Source organism: Panthera onca, chromosome A2 (assembly GCF_046562875.1).
Source record: "Panthera onca isolate mPanOnc1 chromosome A2, mPanOnc1 haplotype 2, whole genome shotgun sequence".
NCBI lineage: Eukaryota > Metazoa > Chordata > Mammalia > Carnivora > Felidae > Panthera > Panthera onca.
In genome coordinates this window covers 13,630,516-13,655,053 of record NC_138340.1, presented here as the reverse complement: position 1 = coordinate 13,655,053, position 24,538 = coordinate 13,630,516, and the positions used below count along the sequence as shown (strand labels likewise).

Below are 24,538 nucleotides of genomic sequence, written 5' to 3'. Positions count from 1 at the left end.
ATCCCCTGCTCAGAATCTTCAGGCAGGCGCTGATCCTGGCCCGTGGTGTGGGATGGGGTCCCTTCGCAGGGGACGAAGCGGACACCGGCCCTTAGCCAGGAGCCCCATGTTTGGGGCGGTCTCCGGTGTCTTCCTGTCTTCGCTTCTCCTGCCTATCCGCTTCTCAAAAGCCCATGACCCACACACAGATGGCCCCTCCTCTCCCTGGGTGCTAACTGCTCACTGTCCTAACTCCTCTCCCACACTTCTATTTCCCCGGGCCCCTCCCACTTCTTCTCTGATCTCTAATCCCAAGGGGTAGGGGTGTAGATACCCATTACCCAGTCAGAGTGTGGCATGATGGAGACACAAGGGCTGACAGCTGGGAGGGGGTATTGGGCATTATCCGAAACAAGGGGCACCCGAGGGAGGGACGTTGGTGCTCCGGGCAGAGGGCACAGCCTGTGCAAAGGCCCGGAGGTGGAAAAGAACGGGCAGAGCGTTTGGACCTAAAACGAAGCAGGCGAGTGGGGAAACTGAGGATAAGGCCAAGTGAGCTGGGGGCGTGGTCGTGGAGATTGGGGCCGGGCCATAAGGAATGGGCTGGGGCCTAGGAGCTGGGGGTGGGGGCAGGTGATGGGAGCATCTCCTAAGCCGGCTGGGGGAGCCTTGGAGCGTGTCAGATCCAGGCAGGACCCTGTTCTCCAGAAAGGAAAACCCAGGAAGTCATTTCCAGTCCCCGTGAACTTACCATGGGACCTTGACCTTCATTTACACAGTTGCCCCTCGTCAGGTCCTCTGTTGTAACTCCCTAAAAGCCTCCTCGGGGAAGGAGTATACCACGCCCACATTAGAGACCAAGTGGTTGATGTCCAGAGAAAGGCTGAAACCCACCCACGGTCACACAGTCACTTGGGGACAGATCCGAAACTCATGTCCCAGAGCCCAGGTTGCTCCCAGTGGGAAAGTCTCCGGGGTACAGATGTGGAGACAGAGGAAAGAGAGGCACGCGGTCCCTGAGTAGGCGTGTGCCTGTGGGGAGGTAGACGAGCCGGAGGCTATTCTGCCCAACCCACCGAGGCCCCCCGGGGAGGATGTGACAGCGGGTGTGGGCCACGGCCAGGCCTCCACATGCCAGGACCCTCGGCACTGACCATGCCTAATCTGCCCTCAGCTTTGATCTGGAAAATGGACTGTCGTGCGGGAGGAGCACCCTGGAGCCTCAGGCCGGGCCTGGCCTTGGCCGGGTCATCCAGGCCCCTGCTCAGCACGGCCAGAGGCGAGAGTCCTTCCTGTACCGCTCCGACAGCGACTACGACCTGTCACCCAAGGCCATGTCTCGGAACTCCTCTGTGGCTAGTGATCTGTGAGTCCAAGACTGATGGGATGACACCTCCTTGTTCGTCCCTCCTTCCTTAATGTCTCCATTCAGCAAACCGCCTTCAAGTGGTCACTTGAGCTGGGCTTTGCAGTTTAAGCAGGTCCCTTATTCAGTCGAGCATGCTGAGAATGATACCCAGTAAGTCTCTGTGCTTGACTTCAGCCTGGAGTTCGGTGGCGATCCGGAGATGTTAAGTTCAGTGACAGCAACCGAACAAACGCCTTGATTTGAGCTTCGTGGTAGCCATACTGAAAAGAAAAACACGGTGTATGGAAACCAATTTGACAATAAATTTCATATATTGAAAAAAAAATTAAAAAAAAGAAAATTCAAAAAAAAAAAAAAAAGAAAAAAAGAAAAACACAGTAATTTCCGCCTTGCCTCTCTTAAGACCTCTGCTGCCCATGGTTCACTATTTGTGAGATGGGGCTTGGTCAGAGGAGCTCTGGTGGCTTTCAGACTGGTCAGGTGAGGGGAGCATAGGGACCAAAGGTGGAGTCAGGTGGGGAGGTCACACTCAGTAGAGGGCATAGTCTGGGTAAAAGCTGGAAGAAGGCGGTGGGTGTGGGGGGCCTGGGGGGCTCAGTCGGTTAAGCATCGGGACTTCAGCACAGGTCATGATTTCCCAGCGCTGAGTTCAGACCCCACATCAGGCCCGCTGTCAGCGCAGAGCCTGCTTTGGATCCTCTGTCTCCTCTCTCTCTCTACCCCTCCCTCCAATGTTCGCTCTCTCTCTCTCTCAAAAATAAATAAACATTAAAATATATATATATATACATATATATGTATAAAAAGCTGGAAGATGGGAACCAGCGTGAGGGCTTCTCTTGGCCGCCCTTCCTGATGTCCCGTCTCCCCCCCGCAGACACGGAGAAGACATGATTGTGACGCCTTTTGCCCAGGTGGGTGCCCACCATTTGCCCCTCCTCCCCTGGGCCAAGCGGGGAGAACCGACCCCTGCCTTCCAGCGCTGATCGCGCCCCTTCCGACAGGTCCTTGCAAGTCTGAGAACGGTTCGGAGCAACGTCGCAGCCCTAGCCCACCTGCAAGGCCGCGGGGCAGCCACGTACGCAGAAGGCGGGGCGGAGGCGGGGTCAAGCCGAGAAAGAGACGGGGCCAACTCGGGCGGGCATCGGGGCGGGGCCTGCGGGAGGGAAGGGCAGGAGGGGGCGGGACGAGGCCTAGAGGGGCGGGGCCTGAAGACAGGTGGGCGAAGCTGCGGTGGGGCCTGACCCGAAATAAGGTGGCCGGCGACCTGAGGGACGGGGCGAGGCGGGGCAAGGGGTGGGTAGGGGCGGGGCCTGGGGGACTTGGGGGCGGGGCCCATGAGTGAGGGAGGCCATCTGTACCGCAGGCAGGCGTCGGTGGAAAACCCCCTATTTGGCAGTCAGCCCCCTCCACTTACAGGTAATGTGCCTGCCCCTTCCCCTTCCTCCCACAGCTGGACGGCTGTGAACTTCCTCTCCATGGCGACCTACTCAGCCCATGAGTCCTTAGGGACTTGCTAATTGTAATCTCCAGAACACCTTTGGGGGTGGGGTCTGCCATACCCGTATTACAGATGGGGAGGCTGAGGCCCAGGGAGGGGCAGAGACCTGCCCATCCGTGGTCACACAGCTACTTGGGGACATGTCTACCACTCAGGTCCTGAGGTCCTGAGTGGCCTTATTGGGAAGGGCTCTGGGGTCCAGATGCAAGAGAAGGTGGCATGAGGGATGCGGGGTCCCCAAGGCGGGGAGGGGGGAGGGTGAGGCAGGCCTCCTGACCAGCTCGGCCCCCAGAGGACCCTGGGCAGAAGCTGGCTCTGGAGACACTGGACGAGCTGGACTGGTGTCTGGACCAGCTGGAGACACTGCAGACGCGGCACTCAGTGGGGGAAATGGCCTCCAACAAGGTGAGGAGGGCCACATAGCCCAGATCATTTGCCTCTGGCCACGGTGCCCCCATCATCACTGTCCTCACCTTCCCCTGCAGTTCAAGCGGATGCTGAACCGGGAATTAACTCACCTGTCTGAAACCAGCCGCTCGGGGAACCAGGTGTCCGAGTACATCTCCCGAACCTTCCTGGGTGAGCTGTGGTGGGTCACTGCTTGAGCAACACAATAGAGGTAGGAAGAATCAAGAAACAGAAAAGACTTCTCTTACAGGCCTCCTGGGGAGACAGAGCTGGGCACGGACACTTCCAACCCCATGGGTCAGAGCTGTTCCAGAGAGAGGAACAGAAGGCACTGTTAGGTGGAGGGGCATATTCAAGCTAGGGTTTTGAAGTACGAGTAGAAGTTTTCCAAGGGAGATAGGGAGTGAACGAGACAGCTGGGTCTCCACCTTGGGAGATGGAAAGCACATTTGGCTTTTTGGGGGGAAATGCTGAGCCCTGGTTGCCGACAGGCAATATCAAACAGAAGAGGTCACTGAGATCAGCCATGAACGGAGAAGGGTAGCTACGGGCCGGATAGGGACTTTACTCCAAGCTTACTTTGATCCAGATGAGAAAGAAATAGGTAGATCCTGAGGTTTGGCAAGGTCCGTGACCTGAGGCGAGGCAGGATGACCCCAGCAGGTGAATCAGTTTCCCTGAGCCCTGCCCTGCTCCATCTACAGACCAGCAGACTGAGATGGAGTTGCCCAGGGTGACCCCCACGGAGACCCCAAGGCCCATGTCCCAGATCAGCGGCCTGCGTGGGCTCCCCCACAGTGCCGGCCTCTCTGCAGCCACCGTCCCACGCTTTGGGGTCCAGACTGACCAGGAGGGGCAGCTGGCCAAGGTGGGTCCCCAACTGGAATACCGAGACTTGCCGTTGGGTCCTGGCCCTGTGTGGATGCCCTACCTTGGGCCTCGGTTTGCCCACCTGTAGATTGGGCAGGTGGGGCTCAGCATAGGACCTGAGGCCCGGTGGGGGATGTCAAGGGTCCAGAGTCGGAGCAAGCTGGGCTGGAGTTAAGCTTCAGTTCTTTGCATTTTAGGAACTGGAAGATACCAACAAATGGGGGCTCGACGTGTTCAAGGTGGCAGAGCTAAGCGGGAACCGGCCCCTTACAACCATCATGTTCAACATCTTTCAGGTACCTCCCCGCCCTTGGCTTCCGACGCTACTGGGGCTTCTTTCCTTCACATCTTCCTACCCCAAGGCCTCGGGGGACACTCGTTCTTCAAGTCCTCCCTGATCCCCCCGAATGGCATAATGCGAGCTGCGTATTGAAGCACGAATAGGAGTTCACTAGGTGGAAAAATGCATTGGCAACAAGCCTCAGCCCGGAGCCTGGCCCTGAAGAGACTCAGGGCTGGAGGGAAGGACTGGGCGAAGAGAGCCCCAGGCTTGTGAGGTCAGGGATAGACCAGAGGGGCAGGACAGAGACCAAGGGAGTTCGGAGGGACAGCAGGGAGGGCGTCCTGGAAGAGGGGGCATTTGAGGGACGGATAGGAGCTCAGAAGGAGAGAAGGCATAGGAACAGTGTATGGTGCTGCCCCAGAGGCCAAGGCCTTGACTGGAGGCCTGTGATGGACCAGGAACGAGACCTGCTCAAGACATTTCAGATCCCAGCAGACACACTCGTCACCTACCTTCTGACTTTGGAAAGTCACTACCATGCCGATGTGGCCTACCACAACAGCCTACACGCCGCCGACGTGGCTCAGTCCACGCACGTGCTGCTGGCCACACCTGCCCTTGAGGTACTACCCTAAGTCTAGAGGCAGCCAGGGTGGGTGCAGGGTGCAGGGAGCCCACCCCTTACTTCTCACGCCGCCTGCCTGCCCAGGCCGTTTTCACAGACCTGGAAGTCCTGGCTGCTATCTTCGCCAGCGCCATCCACGACGTGGACCATCCTGGGGTCTCCAACCAGTTCCTCGTTAACACCAGTGAGTTGGGGGTGGGGCCCCACCTGTCAATCATCTGACCCCAGACCCACCCATTCCTGCTCTGAGCCTCATTTCCCCCGTTTGTGAAATGGCTGGGACAGTCCTTCCCTTTGGTGCTCAGAGCAGTTACAGGTACACAGTAGGTGCTCAATACATGAGAAGATAACAAACGTGGCGGAGCTGCTCTGGGGCCACAAAGGTTTTAAAGCTCAGGGTCCTTTCGGGGCGCCTGGGTGGCTCAGTCGGTTAAGCGTCCGGCTTCGGCTCGGGTCACGGATCTCACGGTTCGTGTTCCTGCCCTGCATCGGGCTCTGGGCTGACAGCTCGGAGCCCGGAGCCTGCTTCGGATTCTGTGTCTCCCTCTCTCTCTGCCCCTCCCCTGCTCGTGCTCTTTCTCTCAAAGATAAATAAACGTTAAAAAAATATTAAAGTTCAGGGTCCCTTCGAGATGTCGGAAAAACTCAGATAATTACTGGGTGCCTCTTGTATACATCCTTGGAGAGCCTGGGATGAGAGTGGAGCCTTCTTACTCAACCAGCCCAGAGTCCAGTAAGACGGTGACTCAGTTGTTCATTCAGCTGGCCCTCAGTGCGCACTGCCTCCTGCCACGCCGACGCCTCAAGGGGTCCCCGGTCTCGAGGAGGGAGATCTGAACACCGATGTCCCCAGACCTGCGGTCAGGGCAGGGCTAGGGGGAAAGACAGAATTCTAGAAGGCTTCGCGGAATAGAGGGCATTAGAGTTGGGGCCTTCGTGCGCGAGTAGGAGTTTGCCTACCAACTCCTTTGGGTGGAGGTGGCGGGTGGACAGGTCTTGAGGCTCTCTGCCCCCCCCCCCCCCAGACTCAGAGCTTGCGCTCATGTACAACGATGCCTCCGTGCTGGAGAACCACCACCTGGCCGTGGGCTTCAAGCTGCTGCAGGCAGAGAACTGTGACATCTTCCAGAACCTCAGTGCCAAGCAGCGGCTGAGTCTGCGCAGGATGGTCATCGACATGGTGAGGACACGGCTATGAACGGGATGGGGGTGATCTTGGCCTGGCTGGGGGTTCGGTCGGACCTGGACATGTCTCCGCTCTGAACCTGAGCTTCCTCCTCTGTAAAATGGGGCAGTGACCATCCAAGCCCTGGGTGAGGGTCACCGGACCCTTGGTTGGGGGAATGAAATCCTGGCAGAGTTTCATAAACTGAGTTTCTGGGGTCCCAGGTACAACTTTGTTCTGAGCCATAAGTCTGTCCATTTGGTATGTTTCAGATCAAAAGACAACAGTAGGCTTTGGGGTCTTGTGTCTCATTCGTTAATTATTTAACTTATTATTATTATTATTATTATTTTAATTAAGTAGGCTCCACGCCCAACGTGGGGTTTGAACTCATGATCCTGAGATCAAGAGTCGCATGCTCTGCAGACTAAACCAGCCAAGCGCCCCTCTTTCATTAATTTAACAAGCGTTTATTGGACACCTATTGTGTGCTTGCCCTGTGCCAATGACCAGTAGGAGACTCAATGGCCTGTGGAGGAGACTTTAGGAGACTCAATGGCCTGTGGAGGGGCGCCTGGGTGGCTCAGTTGGTCGAGCGGCCGACTTCAGCTCAGGTCACGATCTCGCGGTCTGTGAGTTCGAGCCCCGCGTCGGGCTCGGGGCTGATGGCTCGGAGCCTGGAGCCTGCTTCCGATTCTGTGTCTCCCTCTCTCTCTGCCCCTCCCCCGTTCATGCTCTGTCTCTCTCTGTCTCAAAAATAAATAAACTTAAAACAATATTTTTAAAAAATGGCCTGTGGAGGAGACTTTAGGAGACTCAATGGCCTGTGAGAGAGAGGAACCCACAGGCAGAGCCATGATGAGAGAACCTAGAGATAGAGCCGTGATGGGGGGAGGCAGGGGAGTACTCAAGGCTGGGGAGGGCTTCCCCGGGAGGGAACACTGAAATTGGCAGGACTCGCAGGGTGTGGCGGCCATGAGGTAGGGAGGAGTGTTTCTAGCAGAGGGAACAGCATGTGGGGATAGCTCAGAGGAAACCAAGAATTAAAAGTTTGGTGAGGTGGTCTTGACTTGGGGCCTTGGGCAATAGGTACCCCCGGTAGGAACATCATTTCGGGCGGGTGGGAGGTTTGGGGAGAACTTTTGAGATTTTTCTTTGATTCTCAGAGGAGCCCACGCACCGCGTGTGGATCACTCCTGGGCTGGCTGTGCTCGGGTCCAGTGAAACTGATTATTATTATTTTTTTCAGTTAAGTTGAAACGGCTGTGCTCAGAGCTGAACTTCCCTCCAAATGTCTGAAAACAGCCCTTCTGGCCGCACGGTGGCCACAGGGGGGTTGGGGAGCACCAAAGGCAGGTCCTTGCTGGTTTCAGATCCACCTGTGGCTCCCGTGGCCCTCTGAATAAATCCCCCACTCCTCCCTGAGACTCACTGCTCCCCTCAGCTGCCATCGCAACTGCCTCCTCTGTGTTCCTCAGCTCACCCAGCACCAGGACCTTTGCACAGGCTATGCCCTCTGCTGGGCTTCACCACCGCCCTCGGGCACCCCAGCCCCCGGTTTAATTTCTCTCCCTGTGCCCTGTCCCATGTGTGGGATGTACCCTCACGAACCCAGCAACCTTGGAGAAAGGACCGTTGACTCAGCTCCTCTGGTGAACTGAGTTTACAGTGAATCTTGTGACACCCCCCCCCCCATGTCACAGATGAGGGTACTGAGGCTCAGAGGGCTAAGGAGCGGAGTGGGCGTGGGGTCTGGAAGGTGGGGCGGGCGCAGTTCTCATCCTCGTCATCTTGTCTGCTCCCAGGTGCTGGCCACGGACATGTCCAAACACATGAACCTCCTGGCCGACCTCAAGACCATGGTGGAGACCAAGAAGGTGACAAGCCTTGGAGTCCTGCTGTTGGACAACTATTCTGACCGCATCCAGGTGTGTGTCCAGATGGGCCCTGGAGCCTTGGTTTCCACGGCTCTCACCTAACTTTGCTTACGAAGCACCGGCTGCGCAGCCAGCTTGAAGAAACGGAGGCACCCAGAGCCACACGCCGATGCCTTGGCCCTTCTTTCCCACCCGGGCCTCAGTTTCCCCACCCGTAAGATGGGGGTGTTCGTGGCGCCAGCCTCTCGCGGAGGCTACCAGGCCTGAGAGTGGCCCGGCCCGAGCCCTCCCGAGCCTTGGTCTCCCCAGGTCTTGCAGAACCTGGTACACTGTGCTGACCTCAGCAACCCCACCAAGCCGCTGGAGCTGTACCGCCGGTGGACCGACCGCATCATGGCCGAGTTCTTCCAGCAGGGCGACCGGGAGCGTGAATCAGGCCTGGATATCAGCCCCATGTGTGACAAGCACACCGCCTCGGTGGAGAAGTCCCAGGTGTGAGGGCCCCTGGGCTGAGCCACCAGCAGGCACCGGGGATCGGGGAGGGAAACGCTGGGTGAGCCCACCCCGGGAGTCCTGGCTTGACCACAGCTGGCCAGTGAGGGGAAGTGGCCTAAGGGTGAGGTCTGCCCTGGGCTGTGTGGAGTCAGTCCCGGGAGGCATTCCCTCTGGACTGCGGGGAGAGGGATCCGTTGCAGGGGGGGGAGGGATCCGGGGAGAGGGATCCGTTGCAGTGGGGGGAGGGATCCGGGGAGAGGGATCCGTTGTAGGGGGGGGGGGGAGGGATCCGTACGGGAGGAGTTTGGAAATACCTGTTTGGGTGCCGTGGAGGCGGGGGGAACCTGGAGGGGCTCCCAGTCTGGGGGCCACATACATCCGGCCCTGAGGTGAGGTGACCGGGGTGAGGTAGGGAGAAAGACTTAGGGGTTGAGGGAGACCAGAAGGGGCAGGAGCGCTTTCCCAGAGGAGGGGCTGTTTGAAGAGGGTTTTGAAGGATGAGTAGGAGTTGGGAGCTGGCATTCCAGACAGAGGGAACAACCAGGGCAGAGGCCTGGAGGCCGGACCAGGTCTAGGTTCCACGGTGACTCACGCCACAGCTACCTTCCCCACCTCCCTGCCCTGTATCAACCCACAGGTGGGTTTCATTGATTACATTGCACACCCACTGTGGGAGACGTGGGCTGATCTCGTGCACCCAGACGCACAGGACCTGCTAGATACATTGGAGGACAACCGTGAGTGGTACCAGAGCAAGATCCCCCGCAGTCCTGTGGATCTCACCCGCCCCGAGCAGGGTGGCCCCGACAGATTCCAGTTTGAGCTGACTCTGGAGGAGGCAGAAGAGGAGGAGGAGGAGGAGGAGGAGGGACCAACATTGGACACGGAGGTCTGGGAGTCACCCGACACTGAGCGGCTGGTCCCTGAGGCCAGCCCACACCCTGGGGCCCTACCCCTGGACAACCAGAGGCCTGTGGGCAAGCCCTGCGTGGACCATGAGGCCAGTGTGATGGCTGAGCCCTTCGGGACCTAATGGCTCCTGATTGGGTGGGTGTGCCTTCCAGGAAGAGGTCCGAGGTGGCCCCTGCCTTGCCTCTGTCCCCCCGTCCCCACCACCCCTACCACTGAGGTAGAAGACCAAGCTTTTAGTTCTAGGCAGGCCTCACGGTCAAAGCGAAGGCAGCTGGCTGGGGGCCAGTCTGAACCTGGATTTGCCGAGAGAGCTCTCCAAGGGGCTGGGCTGGAGGCAGCCTCTCCCAGCACCCCTGGGATCTCTCCCTCCTGGGCTTCCACCCCCGGTGTGGAAAGAGGGTGTCTTGCCAGGCCCCTCGTCCACCTTTCCAGCGGCCATTCTTGAGGGACATCCATCACTTGGTTCGTTCACCCTTTATCACATGTTTATTGGGCACCTGCTGTGTGCCGGGCCCGGGCCCGCTGCGTGTAGCCCTGCACGAGGGGGTGGGGAGGCAGCCCCCAGGCGATGCACCCCCACCTCAGGCGCCTCGCCTTCATCTGCCAGGCAGCTCCACGCAAGAGATTGGAAACTCGAACGGGAGAATTTTCAGCACCAAAGCTTTGTCCCAGACCCGATTCTGGCTCAGGAGCTCCGGTCGGGACCAATACGGAGCAGGAAAGAGGGGTCTGTGCCGGGAACTGTCTCTGAAGACTGACTTAGCTTACGACCGCCTGCGCACTCACTGGTTGTTGCTTTAAGTGGCTGTAGTTTCTGTCCTCGGGTCTGTGGGTTCTGTTCTCCCTAGCCCCGGGACCCCTGCCGCCCCCCTTTTCTCCCTCTTACAGAACAGCAACAAAGCGCAGAATCCGCCCCCTCCCCCAACGGCAAATCTCTACACCTCCTGTTTCTGAGGCTCCCCCAGACTCCCTATAGGGGGAAGGGGGCCTCTGACGCTTTCTTTCCAGGCACAGCCCGTTCTGGGGCTCAGTTTCCCCTCCATGGCCTGATCCTAGTACTTGGGTAAACTTTGGTTGGAGGGTGGTGTCCGTGACCTCTCCGAAATATCTTAGAAACGTGGGGCACTGAACGTGTCTCTGGGGTTAAATAAACCTATCACCCAAAATTAACGCCGCGCCCATCTCAGGGATGGGGAAACGGGGTTGCAAAGAGGGCCGTTTTGCCTGCTGGGCCGCGCAGTTGGGAGCTGGACAGTAGCCAGCGGCGCCCCCTGGCGGACGGAGGCACGGAAGGGAGGCGGGGCGAATTCGGGGATTCTCCTCGACTTACCCGCCGTTTCTCGGCTCCCCGCGACGTCGAGCTCATGCTGAAGGGGCCTGCTCCGTGCTCCAGGATCAGGTTCGATTCCCGCCTCCAGAAGCCTCAGTATCTCCCCGCCCCGCCCCTCGTCGCCTGCCTGAAGAATCACACATGACACAAGTCATCAAGCAGCCCCTGGCTTCAAGGACAGCTGGCTTCATTCCTAAATAATTCCCTTGACGATTCCATCCCACTGATATGATTCATCCTCATCACAAGTAATGATCAAATGCCACAGAGGGAGAATTAAAATTCATCTGGGTCACGAACTTGGTGCGTTTCCTTCCAGACTTTTAAAAGGCAGAAATTTAGGGGCTCCTGGGTGGCTCAGTGGGTTAAGCGTCCAACTTCGGCTCAGGTCATGATCTCACGGTTGGTGAGTTCGAGCCCCGCATCGGGCTCTGTGCTGACAGCTCGCAGCCTGGAGCCTGCTTCGGATTCTGTGTCTCCCTCCCTCTCTCTCTCTCTCTCTCTGCCCCTCTCCTGCTCGTTCTCTGTCTTTCAGAAATGAATACACGTTAGAAAAAATTAAAAAAATAAATAAAAGGCAGAGATTTAGGGGATTTGTATTTATAATTATTTCTCCCTCCCCCCCCCTTTACTTACAAGTAATATGTGTTTACTGTAGAGAATTTGGAAATAATGGAAACACAAAAAAAAAGAGAATAAAATTCTGCTATAACCTTCCTGTAGATCAACTGCCTTCAGCCTCTCACCTTATTTCCCCATTTTTATTTTGTTTTTGTTTTTTTTTCTCTCCACCTACTTATAAGAACATATGTTCCCCTTCAATTTGGGTCACTGGCGTCTCTCTCCCTCCTACTGACTGCACTCCACCCATGCTGGCTTTCCATACCCCAAGTTATGGCCCCACCTCAGGGCCTTTGCACATACTGTGCCAAACCACCTGGATTGCTTCACCCCCACCCTCATTCTCACTGGTTGGGTCTCAGCTCAGCGTCTCCTCCCCTGCACGGTCCTTCCTGACCCTCCATCCCAGGCTGGCACTCGTGGAAGTTCTCGAGGATTCTTGGATTCATGTCCACCATCGTCTCCACACCCTGATCCCCACAGGCCTGGGCCAGGCCCACCACACCACCCTCAGTATCCCCTAGAGATGAATATTGACAACTTCGAGTCTCTTAACCTCTCTGAGCTTGAGAAGAGTGTGTCCTGAGCCACGCACCGAGCTACCTGCTTGAGGTGCACATTAACTCTGTCTCTTCCTTCTCCCATTTCTCAGATGTAGAAACTGAGGCCTGCAGAGGGGGTGAGTGAAGTTGCTCACATGTTCAAGGTCCCCCACTTTCTCCTGTTTAGGGTCCTTACCAAGGGACACAGTTTTCGCCTCTGTGGCCTACTCTGTACCTGAAGAGGAAGGTTGGAGAAGGTCTTCAGGGCTCCTTGGAACTTTCGGCCCTTGTGACCTCCTAGGGTGACTCTCGGGGCCTCAGTTTGCCCTTTCTCTTAAGGAGACGTTGCCTGGGCCTCTCCTTGGAAAGGAGAGTTGGAAAGAGGCTGTCCCTTGAGCTTGTTTAGTGAACATTTGCTGTTCCCTCTTTCTGGAGGGAAGAGCTCGTTCTTCAGGTTCCTGCTCAAATGGCACTTCTTCAGAGAGGTTCCCTAGCCTCCGTGGCCAAAGTCAGCCTCTCTCCAATCATTCATTCATACATGTCCTACCATCACAGGGCACTTACTGTGTCCACAGGTCTATGTGCCGGGGACACCAATCCCTGTCTCTCAGAACTCTCAGATGGCTGATGGATAAACAAGTCAAATAATTATTTCTGATGGGGATGTGTCAGGAGAAGGAGAAATATGGCAACGTGATAGGAAGGTGACCCGAAATGGGAGGTGGGTGTCCATCCGAGATCTGAAGGGGGTGAGAGAGCCAGGCTTGGAAGGAGAAGGAGGTGGGGGAACTGTGCTCCAGGCAGCGGGAACAGCAGATGCAAAGGCCCTGAGGTAGGATTGCACCTGGAACGAGAGGGAGTATCTGACTGGAGGAGAAAGATGAGACGGGGAAGGTAGCTGGCGACAGGCAGCTGGCTGGAGGGCCTGGGCTGTCCGGTGGAGTCTAGACTTTACTCTGAGTAGGGTGGGACTTGGGAGGATTTAAGGCCTCTGTGTCACCAGCTCTGGTCTCCCTTGCTGTCCAGCATTTCCCCCATTCAACCATCCCTAATTCTGGAGTGGAATGCTCTTCCTCAACAATAAATGCCTTGCATCATTTTTACTTTAAAATACAAATTCCCAGGGCGCTTGGGTGGCTCAGTCGGTTAAGCATCCGACTTCGGCTCACGTCGGGATTTGGTGGTTCATGGTTTCCAGCCCCACCTGCGGCTCTGCACCGACAGCTCAGAGCCTGCTTCGGATTCTGTGTCTCCCTCTCTCTGTCCCTCCCCTGCTCACGCTCTGTCCCTCCCTCTCTCAAAAATAAATAAGCATGAAATAATACAAATAAATACAAATAAAATAAAATAAAACACAAATTCCTCTGTGCAGACGCTGGTACACAGTGTTGTGGGCTATTTCTGAGCGCCACCCACGTACAAAGCCCAGAGCAAGCGTTTGGGAGGTCAGGGAGCCAAGAAGCCTCACACGTCCTTATCTCCACCGGGGGTGTGGGTGGGCCGGTTCCTGTCCCAGCGCGCTTGGGGCCCCACTGACTGCCGGTCTGGGGGTGGGGGAGATTGGGGGTAAATTTATTTTTGTTTATTTTTTTCTGCTTTTCTGAATTTCCCAACTCTCCGCAGTGGGTTCGTAATACTTTTATAGTGCGATTGGAGGAGAGGGACAAAAATGTTACCCTTAATAAAAATAAATGCCAGCGGAACGCGAGGGACGCCCCGAACTTCCAGGGGGCGGGGGAGGGGGGGGGGCGGCTCCAGGCGCTAAGTTATTCTGGTCTTTAGGCGCCTCCGCAGCTGGCAAGCTTTTTATAAACAGGACGAAACCCACCCCCTGCCATCCCCTCCATCAGCGCCACGCTCCTCCTGCCGGGTCTGGGGACCGGAGTTGAGGGGCAGGGATCCAAAACGGGGGAAAGGGTCTTGTTCTCCTGCCCCCCCCCCCAATTCTGACATTTCCCCCTCAAGATTTGGGAGGATAAATGACTGAGCAGCTCAGCCCCCAAAGTCTCCAATCTCTTGAGTCTTCTTTCCCCAGATGGAGGGAGTGGGTCCCCTAAGTCAGTGACCAGGCACGGGTAAAGCATCTTCCAGCCCCATCTTTATGGCTGGGTCTTTGAACCTCGCTCAGACCCTCCCTGTTTCCTGGTTTCTTGTTTTTTGTTTTTTTGTTTTGTTTTGTTTTGTTTTGTTTTAATGCAGGCTTTGGGCATTTAGGAGGTAGGCCGTTTCTCTGCCCCACTTCAGCACGGTCTTCGAATTTTTCTCCGGAAAGAGGGGCGCAGGGAGAGGAGGGGTTCCTGTAGTGTCAGCCCCTTCCTTCTTTTCTAGGAAGTGGTTCTCTTGATCCCTATTTCTTCTTTCTTCTTTTTCATCTCAGAAACGGGATCGGGCATCTACCAGCCCGGTCCTCTTTGGGGATCTTACACCTCGGAAATTGGTCTCTCTTGACCCCTATCTCCGCTTTTTCTTCATTTGTACTTATTTTGAACCCCATAAATAGGGGACATGGAGCATCCCTCGGATGTCTGCTCTTTTCTGAAATTGGGAACAGAGTGCTTTTAATAAGAGGTCGCCGTCCGCTGAAGTCTCAGGCCAAAGGCGGGCGGGGTCGGGGGCGGGGAACGGGAACGCCCCCTGAAGACCCAGGCTTAGCAAAGGAAGGCCTCGACCTCTCATCCCTGCAACCATATGGGAACCACTATTGGACAAGAGAAGAAAGGTGATTATCTCTGATCGGCTATTCAGTCCGTCGCTCCGGAGCTTGAGCCAGTGACAGGACGCCACTCGCCCCCGCCTCCATGACGCAAGCAGGGGGCGGAGCAGGTAGACACCGCCCCCGCGCACTACTGGCTGAGCACACTGGTTCCCGCCCCGTTCGTGGGTTAATCTGCGTGGGAGCCCCGCCCCCTGGCTCTGTGTGCGTCAGTGGGCTACTTCTCCAAGCGCGGCTCCGCCCCAGGATGGCGTCACGGCTACATCTGCATATGAGGCCCCGCCTCACTCTTTGCAGGACGTCACCGCGGACTGCAGGGGCCTGAGCCGCTGCTGCCGCCGCCGCTGCCCCTGTCGCGTAGCCCCATATCAACTCACGGGGGCCCTGTCACCACAGCTGCCGAAAAGTCGCCACCGCTAGGGTCACCACCGCATCGGTGCAGGGCAAGGTGAGTTCCCGGGCGGCCTGGTTCGCCGCCTCAGCGAACACCTACATAACCTTCATTTGACTGAGGGGCTTGCAGGGTAGGGGACGAGGTTGGCTAGGGTCAAATGGGAAGAAGGGTGCGGCGATCACAGCCCTTGTAAGGGTAGGGCCCTGGTTCCCCCTAACTGCCGGAATCTCACCCCCACCCCCCACCCTCGGCCTCTGCGGCGGAGGGGGAGGGGAGGTGAGTGCCTTGCGGGAAGCTTTGCGCGCGGGAGGTTCTGTGCGTGCGCGTGCGCGTGGTGTGAACACACGTGTGCGCGCCCGCCTGTGCCAGCGGGTTTGTGTGCATACCCTTTTGCTTATGTACCAGGGTATGCTCGTGTGACCCTGTGGGTGTCCCGACTCCCGTGAGTGCGTGCTGCACGCGTGTGGAAGGAGACGCATGGACTGTGATGTGCGTGCACGCCGTGTCCATACGTGCACTGGAATGCGTGCCCGCGTGGGTGACGTGTACACGCCCGCATGGGTGGAGGGCGTCCTGCGCACGGGTGGGCTTGTCACATTTGTATATGCGTGTTGGTGTGCAGACAAGTGTCTGCGTCTCTTTCCTGTGCATCGAGTGTATTCGACTCTCATGTGCACACGCGTGTACGGGTGTGTTCCCTGCTGCGTGCACGTGAACGTGTGCACGCCCCGTGCCTGTCACATGACCAGCTGCTTTAGCCCGATCTCTCCTATCTTGGGAGTCTAGGGGAAGGGGGTGCTGCGACTCGCATCCCCGCGGGATCGTACACGCGTGTGCACGTGCGCCGGAGCAGCTCCGTTCTGAGGAACATGAATGATTGATGGGGGGCGGGGCCGGCTGCAGTCACCCCTACCCACCTAGCCTCAGGGTTTAGGATTACAGTCGGACCTGGGACCTGGGCCGAGGGCGTGCTGGAGGGGCTTGCTGGGGTGTCCCTACCCCCACCTCTCTGAGCTCCTCCTCTGACACTTCCGGCCTTTCAAGGTCACCGCCGTCCTTTGCCACGGCCCCACCATTAGCACTGGGGCTTCTAATGAGATAAGGGTAATCTCAAAACACTAGTCCCCCTCAAGAGCTCTGGAGTTCTCTGCACCCTGTGCCTGGGGCTTAGGCAGTTGGTGGTGGAAGGGGACTCCTCAACCTCACCTACACCCCACACACCCAGATGGCGTCGGCCACAGACTCACGCTATGGGCAGAAGGAGTCCTCGGACCAGAACTTCGACTACATGTTCAAGATCCTCATCATTGGCAACAGCAGCGTGGGCAAGACGTCTTTCCTATTCCGCTATGCAGACGATTCCTTCACGCCTGCTTTTGTCAGCACTGTGGGCATAGACTTCAAGGTCAAGACCATCTACCGCAACGACAAGAGGATCAAGCTGCAGATCTGGGTGGGTCCAGCTGGGAAGCTCCTGTCTCTCACTTGCCCTTCCCAGAAAAGCAGCCCCAGCTTTGTCTGTTCCCTGTCTGGATTCATTCATTCACACACTGGGCATTTATCAGGTGCCTCCTGTGTGTCCGGGGGCTAGAGGCCCAGAATAGAGTGCTGTTGTTCTCGCATGGGTGCCTAATCACTGCTCTCTGGGTGTGGGGAAGGAGCAAATGCTGGGTCCTTTCCTATGCCTTGCTATCGTCAAGAGCATCACTTGGCTTGGTGCCTCAGTTTCCCCATCTTTAAGCTCTTTCATATGAGTCTGTATTCGGTTTCAGCTGGATCTTGGCCCCCCAACCTCGTTCCCTGGGACAGGAGCCGGCATCTTCCCCGGGGTCTACTGGTCACCTCCCTTAACCCCATAGAGGCCTGAGGGAACCTGTTAAATCCCAAGTCAGAGCCTTCCCTTCTCTGTTTCTTGCTCTCCCATGGCCCCTACCTCACCCCGGGTAAAACCCATACCTGTCCCCTGGCTTAGGAGTACCCCCCTCTCCCCCGGTCTGGGAGCCCCTGCCTGGTCGGTCTCCTTCCACCTCCGCCTCCTTACCGTTCCTCAGATGTTCCAGGCACAGACCCACTTCAGGGCCGTTGCCTGGGCTGTGCCTTTTGCCTGGATTGTCTCTCCCTTAATCCCCACATGGGTCCCTCCTCCTTTCCTTCAGCTTTTAAAACCATACCCTCGCCTGCACTGCCTGTCCTTCCTTGTCCAACTTTATCTTTCTCCTCGGTCTTTATCACCCTCCAACATAGGATACGTTTTCTTCTTTTTTATGTGTTTCTCGTCTGTTTCCTATCCCGGGTTGTCAGTTTCACAAGGCAGTGATTTTTGTCCATTTTGTTAACGGCTGTGCCCCCAGTGCCCCGCACAGGGTGTGGCACAGGTCACTGCCCAGGTATGGTGAAGGAGTGATGGAATGATTCTGTAGGTGCCTGCCTCTGGAGGATGATGGAGCACGATGTACGTGGCCAGTCTGCTTTCCCTGAGCCACCTCTGGTCCCCAGGGGGGCTGGGCTGGACAACCTCAGGGCTTATTTCCATTCTGAGGAGCTTATGTGTGGGTCCTCTCTGACCCCTGTCTTTTCTTCCCCAGGACACAGCAGGGCAAGAGCGATACCGGACCATCACCACGGCCTACTACCGGGGTGCCATGGGCTTTATCCTCATGTATGACATTACCAACGAGGAGTCCTTCAACGCCGTGCAGGACTGGTGAGCACACCCCATCCCCTCGCAGACTGTCTTCAGAAGTGGGTTTGATGCGAAGCCCCAGCTGCCCTGGCAGAAATGTAAATACAATACTAGATTCTCAGACCTGCCGTCAGTCCGTAATCATTAAAGCTTGGTAGCATTGGCTCGAACTAAGGGGAAAGAAAAGGGTTTCATGTCAGATGGAAGAATGAAATATGAAATATGTAGAGAGAAAAAGTCCGGGCGGGGGCAGAGAATAGGACAGTTCTCATAGGTGAAAGGATATAAACGTTTACATTCCTGCCCAAAGTAATGCTAAGTTTTAAGGAAATTTCTGAGTTTGCAGAGGACGGAGAAATTCTCTCTGGGGGACAGGGATCTGGGAAGGAGGGCTGCTTGAAAGGGGTTTCGAAGGTCTGGGAGCCTCAGAAGCATGTTCCTGGCAGGACACAGGCTGGAAGGAGGGACCAAGTCTGCCAAGTTCAAGGAATAATCAGGAGGTGGGGGACTAGAGTGGGGTGAGGCGGGGAGGAGACAAAAGGACGCTGGAGCCAGGATCCTCCCAGCCCTGACCCCCACCCACCACCGCCTCCTCCAGGTCGACCCAGATCAAGACCTACTCATGGGACAATGCCCAGGTGCTGCTGGTGGGGAACAAGTGTGACATGGAAGAGGAACGGGTGGTGTCGTCAGAACGTGGCCGGCAGCTGGCTGACCACCTTGGTGAGTGCCTCGTGGGGCCGCACACCTCCAGGCTAGGAAAGCGACAGCGAGGCCCCGAAACGGAGGGGACGCGTCCAAGATCTCACGGCAGAGCCAGGACAGGGCCTGGATTTGAATGCAGACAATTCACGCTTTCTGCAAATGGCCCTGATCCAGGAGCCGGGAGATGGATCTTGATGGATGCATAGGAGTTCACCAGGCAGGGAGTTACTGATTCGTTCGGATCCCCTCGCTGCCCGGCCTCCTGTCGGGTTGCTGGGCCTGAAGGACCTCATTTTACGGGGGGGCTGGGCTGGGGGGGGTGCCTGGGGAGGGGGGGCAAGCTCTACCTGGAGTAGGGAAGACCTGGAGGAAGGCACTGGATCTGGTGCTTGAGCAAAGGGTGCTCTTCTCGGGCAGAGGGAACAACTTAGGCAAAGGCCACAGGTGGGGGAGATCGTGGGTGTTTTGGCGAGTCATTTCACACGGCTGGGCCACGGGGGCCACTTGGAGGAAACGTGGCCGATCGTGCAGGGTCCGAACCACACGGATCCTCCGGAGAGGCCGCAGGGAACCAGAGGGTACGTAAGCGGGGGAGGGCACGGGCGGATGGGAATGTCAGATGCTGCCAGGGTCAGTGCACAGGCTGGGTCGGCCGGCGGGAGCAAGGAAGTAGGTCTTGCCAGGGGCCTGGAGACCAGAAGGGACCGTCTGAGGGTGCGGGAAGGAATACGAGCAACAGGGCCCACCCTAGAGGGCTTGTTGGTGCCTTTGACAGGTGGTCGGCACTGGGGATCTCCAGATGTTCCCTGCCCTCAGAGAAGGGGCTCTGGGAGGCAGAAGACCAGGGTCCTCACCCCTCCCTTCCCAAACCACAGGCTTTGAGTTCTTTGAGGCAAGCGCCAAGGACAACATTAATGTCAAGCAGACCTTTGAGCGCCTGGTGGACGTCATCTGTGAGAAGATGTCCGAGTCATTGGACACGGCCGACCCTGCAGTCACGGGTGCCAAGCAGGGCCCACAGCTCACGGACCAGCAGGCGCCTCCGCACCAGGACTGCGCCTGCTGAGAGCTGCCCTGCCCCCACCCCCGCCCTCCCCACCCCCCGGGCCTGATCCAGCCCCCACTGGCCGAGGGCACGAGACCTCTGCCCCCACTTGGCCCCTCACCCTTATTTATTATTGTAGTTATTTATTTATTTATTGAGATGTCCCCCAGGGGCACGGGCTCCCTGCCCATCCCACGTCCCACCCTGTACATACAGCCCTGTCCCCACTCTGCCGTGGCGTGTCGTGGCCCTGTGAACTCACCGCTTCCCCTCCTCTCGAGACCCCACCTTTTTTAAAATTCACCCCCCATCGAGAGTTACTGGTTTTGAAGAGGGGGCCCGATGACACCCCAGGGCAGGCTCATTGGGTGATGGGAGGTAGTCTGGTTGGCCAGCCTCTTGGCTGTGACTCGCTGGGCCAAGGCCACTCTGGGGGGTGGGGGGGGGTCTCAGCATGGACCATGGGGTGGATCAGAGCCAGGCAGTGACCCACCTGGCTCCTCACCCCCCAAAGTTTTACCCTTTTTTAGAGGTGAGGGCTGCTGTGGGTACTCGCCACCCTGGGACCCCCCCCCGAAACACCAGACCTGCTCGGACGTCATGAGTGTCAAACGTGCCCCTCGGATCCCCAGGAGATGTCATGACCACACTACACACACCCAATAAAGTGAATGGATGACGCCATGTCCCTATGAGTGCCGGCCTGCCAACGGTGGCCTTGGTCATCCACAGCAATTTCAATGACAAGATAATTTAATAGAATTTCCACAGCCCGTGACCCGAGCAGAATACTGGAAGCCACTCGGTCCCGCCTAAGGCCCCAGATTCTGAAGGTCAACTCCAGGCTCGGCCCTGCTCTAAGGGCATGGGCTGCGTCCCCACCTTGGGCCCAGGGTCCGTCCGTGCAAGAAGGTCTGGTCACACACCCCTCTGGACTCCTCGTCGCCAAGTGAGCCCTCATCCTCCAGTCTTGTGGCTGGGCTCAATCTTGCGGGAAAGACTCAGCAGGGACCTGGCCAAGGTCACATCAAACAGCAGAGAGGGGCTCGGTCTTTACCCTGCTGGTGATCAGCTCCCCACCCACCTACTGTGGTTTGTGGACTGTCACAGGCACAGGAGGACCTCACCGTGGAGTGCAGATGCATTGCCGTTGGGGGTTCACACATGTGGCCCCTGAGGAGTCCCCTGGGTGCCTGGTGCACCCACTGTGCTCACCCGGTACTTCAGGTAGGAGAGGTACGTGTCCCAGCCCAGCGTCAGGCCATTGATGTAGGTGACTCGGAACTGGCTGGGCACGAAGAGAAAGTTCACCAGCTGCGCGGCTGGCCAAACGCACCAGTCGGCCTGAGGGGAGGGGCGGAGTGTGGTCAGGGGCAGGGCCTTGAGGGCGTGGCCGAGAGGGAAGGGCGGGGCCCGAGGGGGTGGGCGTTGCCCACCTTGTAGAATTCCCAGAACTTGTCCCGCAGCTCCTGGCAGCTCTCATCCAGGGTTTGGCCCTCCAGGCAGCCAAGGCCTGGGAAGGAAACCAAAAAATGGGAGTGTCAGAGGCTGGGGAGTGCCGGTGATAGAGTAGATGGGGCAGGAGCCCTGAAGGCCAGTGTCTCCGGCAGACAGACCATGTTTTAAAAGCCTTGTGGCGGGAAGGGCCACACACAGCAGAATGGCTGGGGCGGAGAACAAGTCGGTTCCAGTGAGGGAGGGGTTATAAATAAACACGCACCCCAAAGGATGAAAATGCACCCTTCCTGAGGCTGTTTTATTTCCTGCCTTCCACAGAGGAAACAGCCTGGGGGGAAGGGGTGGGGAGGATGGGGGAAACTCATCCTAGAGTCAAGGGCTGGATGACTGCACCCCATCAACATCAACCCCAGCCCCAGCCCCAGCAACTCTTCCTTCAGCCCCAGGGCCTTTACACGGGCAGTTCTTCATGCCTGCTGGCTCCTTCAGGTCTCAGCTGAGTGTCCTCTCCTTTGGGCAGCCCTCCCAGCCATTGCCTTGGGCCCACCTGATCCTGTCCCCATCCCTCCAACACTAAGGATCATTGTCTGATTCTGCCGTTCATACCTGCCCCCGACGGGTCTGTCCTATTACCACTGGGACACAGCACCCAGGCCCGAGCCACTCACAGAAGAGCACGTCAGAAAGGCACTTCAGCATCCTCCTTAACACAAAGCTGGCTATGCCCCTCCTGACGTGCGGAGGGGCAAAGCCCAAGCTCACAAGGCTCCTTACCTAAGAAGTACCAGACGCCTAGCATGGGAGAGGCCACCAGCTGGTCGATGAGGACCTTCCTGAGGACGTTTGGGAGGCCACGGAGGCCGGACGCTGGGAGCAGGTGGTCCAGCCAGAGGTACCAGTAGTGCAGGAAGGGGCCCATACTGCAGCCCACTGCAAACATGCTAGCTGAGAGCAGTCCAAGAGTCGGGGAGGGGCGGGGGGGTGGGGGGGCGGGCACGTCAGGCCAGCAAATCCCCCCATCCATTCCCTCCCTGGTTAACCTCCCTCCCTGATTAACCTGAAGTTCTCCCAGAGCCCAGCTGGACGATCTTCCATGACAAGCCCCACTGCCAGGCACCGTCCCAGTGGCTCCTCTCCCGTTTTCTCTCATCCCCTTCACCACCCTCTGAGCAGGTTCTACCGCTGCCCTGCTCTCCGGACGAGGAAACAGGCACAGCGGGTTGGGAAGCGTGGGGCCAGGGCACAATCCCAGGCTGACTGGGTCCGGAGGCTGAGCTCTCGACTACCCTGGGTGCGGTTTGGTCTCTGTGCAGAAGGGAGGGAAGCTGACAAGGGGATGAGTGGGGACGAGGCCTGGCGGGTGGAAGTGGACAGAAACTGGATATGGGAGGAGGCAGGGACCAGGAAGTAGGAGGAGATTGGAGACCTGGAGCGGGGACGGGACAGAGACCCCGTGGTGGAGACCCGAGGGTGGGTTTTGAGGGTCTCGGGTGCACGCCAAGGTCAAGGGTCCTGCCGGGAATTAGGGCCACGGGTCAGGGATCTCCAAATCTGAGGTTGGGGCCAAAGATCCTCCGGGGCCAGGGGCCAGTATAGCGCCGGCCTCCTCACCTGAGCGCCGCGGGTCGAATTTCTGGCCAGGCCGGGCGCGGACCTCCCAGGATTGGCGCACGCCGTCCCCGGCCGCCATGAGAGCACCGCAGCCCAGCGTGTTGGTGACGAGCAGCGCACGACCTTGGAACAGGGGCTGCCCCACGGCCCACAGACCGCGCAGCCAGCGCCTGCCGCCGGAAGCCATAGCCCGCCGCTACTCTGGAACCCGCGCCGGGATCGCCGCCCTCCCAGTGCTGGCCAATCGCACTCTGTCTTCGCTTTCTGCACGCCCGCCCCAGTCCTCGCCAGTCAATCACTGACCGCAGGTCGCTCAATTTTGCGGGCCTCGAGAGGTATTAGCCAATAAAAGACCGGCATCCCATCCCCGGGCCGGTCGCTGAATGAAGCCAGTCGTTGCCTTCCGCACCTTACGGACCAATCGCAAATAGGCGTCTCACTGCAACACGCATATCAAAGGCTGACTGTCCCTCGTTTCCCCGCCCCTTTCTGCGCCGACCAATGGACAGCCGTCGCCACACTCTTACCGACCAACCCACTACTGCACTGACCAATCACAGACAAGCATTATGCCGGCGAATCACTGCCGGTTGTCCCGCCTCCTGTGTTGAGATGGTCAATTTTGTTCTCATTTTTAGTTGCCCTCCAGGTTCTCAGATTCTCCCGGAATTCCTGAGAAGGAATGCGACCCGTGACCACGACCGCTCCCGCGGCAGAAATCTAATCCCGCAGAGACTCACGGAACTGGGGGAGAGATACAGTTCTGATACGCGCGCGGCCCAGTTGGAGGCTGATCCGGACATTGACCTTGGTCCTGACTTTAGCTGGGTATCTGACCTCAGTTCCAGAATAATAACAATTAAAACGTTAGGCACCGTTCTGGGCACATTACATGCATTAATTTATTTCCCAGCAGTTATACAAACAATTATATCCCTATTTTACCTCCCGTGTTCCTGTAGGGGAAAATAGGAGTTTCAGTGGAAAGCTGTGGCTTAGAAGGAGCCAGGGTGTCGCAAACTGTGGCCTGTGGGCCAAATCCTGTTGCTGTTTTTGTGAGGCTCACGAGCTAAAAATGTTTCTTACATTTTTTTAAGTGTGTGAAATAGTTGAAATAAAATTTCTGGACGCGAGAGAATCCGTTTTGAAGCTCCATTTTACTTTCCAACTAGTGAACTCTTGAGCTGGGCTGGACAGCAATCGTTTTACCAGCAGATGCTCATAAAATTTTTAAGAGTAATTGGCATTCGGATCATATGGAGAAAGTAAATTAATAAATACCAGGGACAGTTTCATTTGATCGCACCAATAAAATAACAATAGTAATCAGAAGTGACTCAACTGGTCAGCACCAAATTAGCAGGGGTTTTTTTTTTTTTTTTCTCCTTTATCTAAATCATGTAATTACTGTTTTCTTCTTTCTCATAAAATCCGTTTGCTTCCCCACATGAGAGGGACACTTTTCTGGTTACTCAGGAATCTGTGCTTCCTGAAGTGTAATTCTGGGACCCCGGATTAAAGCCTTTGTTCCTTTTCAGTTTCACCTCCTTTTCTCAGTTTACAAATGGCTGGGGAAACAAATCAAAATAAGATTCCGTAACATGAAAATTACACGAAAATCAAATTTCTGGATCCGTAAATAAAATTCTATTGGAACGGAGACATGCTCATTCGTTTCTGTATTGTCTACCCTCACTACAATGAGTAGTCGCAACAGAGACTGTGGTCTGCAACAACTAAACTATTTTGCTATATGCCCCTATACAATAAAAAAATTATTGGGGCGCTGGCTGGCTCAGAATAAAAAAATTATTGGGGCGCTGGCTGGCTCAGCTGGTGGAGCGTATGGCTCTCGAACTTCGGGTTGTGAGTTTGAGCCCCACTTTGTGGAGATTACTTAAAAATAAAATCTAAGTTTAAAAAAATGTTTTTTAAACCCTTCAGGGGTTTCT

At 56.9% G+C, this 24,538-nt stretch overlaps 3 protein-coding genes across 7 annotated transcripts in view; 2 read left to right on the top strand and 1 right to left on the bottom strand.

Moving 5' to 3' along the window:
* PDE4C (phosphodiesterase 4C) overlaps positions 1-11,536 on the top strand; it is a 30,537-nt gene extending 19,001 nt beyond the window's left edge. For all 3 annotated transcript variants that reach the window (XM_081792233.1, XM_081792235.1, XM_081792234.1), the window contains 14 exons: positions 1,154-1,345; positions 2,226-2,262; positions 2,353-2,426; positions 2,715-2,767; positions 3,142-3,254; positions 3,335-3,428; positions 3,962-4,125; positions 4,325-4,423; positions 4,869-5,033; positions 5,120-5,219; positions 6,061-6,215; positions 8,006-8,128; positions 8,387-8,569; positions 9,210-11,536. In XM_081792233.1, coding sequence (XP_081648359.1) covers positions 1,154-1,345; positions 2,226-2,262; positions 2,353-2,426; positions 2,715-2,767; positions 3,142-3,254; positions 3,335-3,428; positions 3,962-4,125; positions 4,325-4,423; positions 4,869-5,033; positions 5,120-5,219; positions 6,061-6,215; positions 8,006-8,128; positions 8,387-8,569; positions 9,210-9,605 — 1,948 coding nt within the window. In that variant the 3' untranslated portion in view covers positions 9,606-11,536. The remainder of the gene's footprint in view (positions 1-1,153; positions 1,346-2,225; positions 2,263-2,352; positions 2,427-2,714; positions 2,768-3,141; positions 3,255-3,334; positions 3,429-3,961; positions 4,126-4,324; positions 4,424-4,868; positions 5,034-5,119; positions 5,220-6,060; positions 6,216-8,005; positions 8,129-8,386; positions 8,570-9,209) is intronic.
* A 3,429-nt stretch (positions 11,537-14,965) lies between these two features.
* RAB3A (RAB3A, member RAS oncogene family) lies at positions 14,966-20,196 on the top strand. Its single transcript, XM_081792226.1, has 5 exons — positions 14,966-15,138; positions 16,310-16,537; positions 17,670-17,788; positions 18,366-18,490; positions 19,348-20,196. Exons 2-5 carry the CDS (start codon positions 16,310-16,312, stop codon positions 19,536-19,538), a joined length of 663 nt encoding a protein of 220 aa, XP_081648352.1. The 5' UTR covers positions 14,966-15,138; the 3' UTR covers positions 19,539-20,196.
* Positions 20,197-20,252: 56 nt separating this feature from the next.
* Positions 20,253-23,169, bottom strand: MPV17L2 (MPV17 mitochondrial inner membrane protein like 2). Of its 3 annotated transcripts, none has more exons than XM_081792229.1 (5): positions 22,587-23,169; positions 21,750-21,920; positions 20,954-21,030; positions 20,733-20,861; positions 20,253-20,529 (listed from the first exon to the last, which is right to left on the bottom strand). In XM_081792229.1, exons 1-5 carry the CDS (start codon positions 22,771-22,773, stop codon positions 20,500-20,502), a joined length of 594 nt encoding a protein of 197 aa, XP_081648355.1. In that variant the 5' UTR covers positions 22,774-23,169; the 3' UTR covers positions 20,253-20,499. The 3 variants fall into 3 exon arrangements, with proteins under 3 accessions (XP_081648355.1, XP_081648354.1, XP_081648353.1); XM_081792228.1 differs by having other exon boundaries at positions 20,645-20,861; positions 22,587-23,089; XM_081792227.1 differs by having other exon boundaries at positions 20,253-20,861; positions 22,587-23,084.
* Positions 23,170-24,538: the final 1,369 nt, after the last annotated feature.

Coding starts and splice junctions, on each gene's coding strand:
- RAB3A (XM_081792226.1), top strand. CDS start 16,310: ATGGCGTCGGCCACAGACTCACGCTATGGGCAGAAGGAGTCCTCGGAC. Junction 16,538..17,669: donor GGATCAAGCTGCAGATCTGG/GTGGGTCCAGCT, acceptor TTTCTTCCCCAG/GACACAGCAGGGCAAGAGCG. Junction 17,789..18,365: donor TTCAACGCCGTGCAGGACTG/GTGAGCACACCC, acceptor CGCCTCCTCCAG/GTCGACCCAGATCAAGACCT.
- MPV17L2 (XM_081792228.1), bottom strand. CDS start 22,773: ATGGCTTCCGGCGGCAGGCGCTGGCTGCGCGGTCTGTGGGCCGTGGGG. Junction 21,031..21,749: donor AGGCGTCTGGTACTTCTTAG/GTAAGGAGCCTT, acceptor TTTCCTTCCCAG/GCCTTGGCTGCCTGGAGGGC. Junction 20,862..20,953: donor AGTTCTGGGAATTCTACAAG/GTGGGCAACGCC, acceptor CCCTCCCCTCAG/GCCGACTGGTGCGTTTGGCC.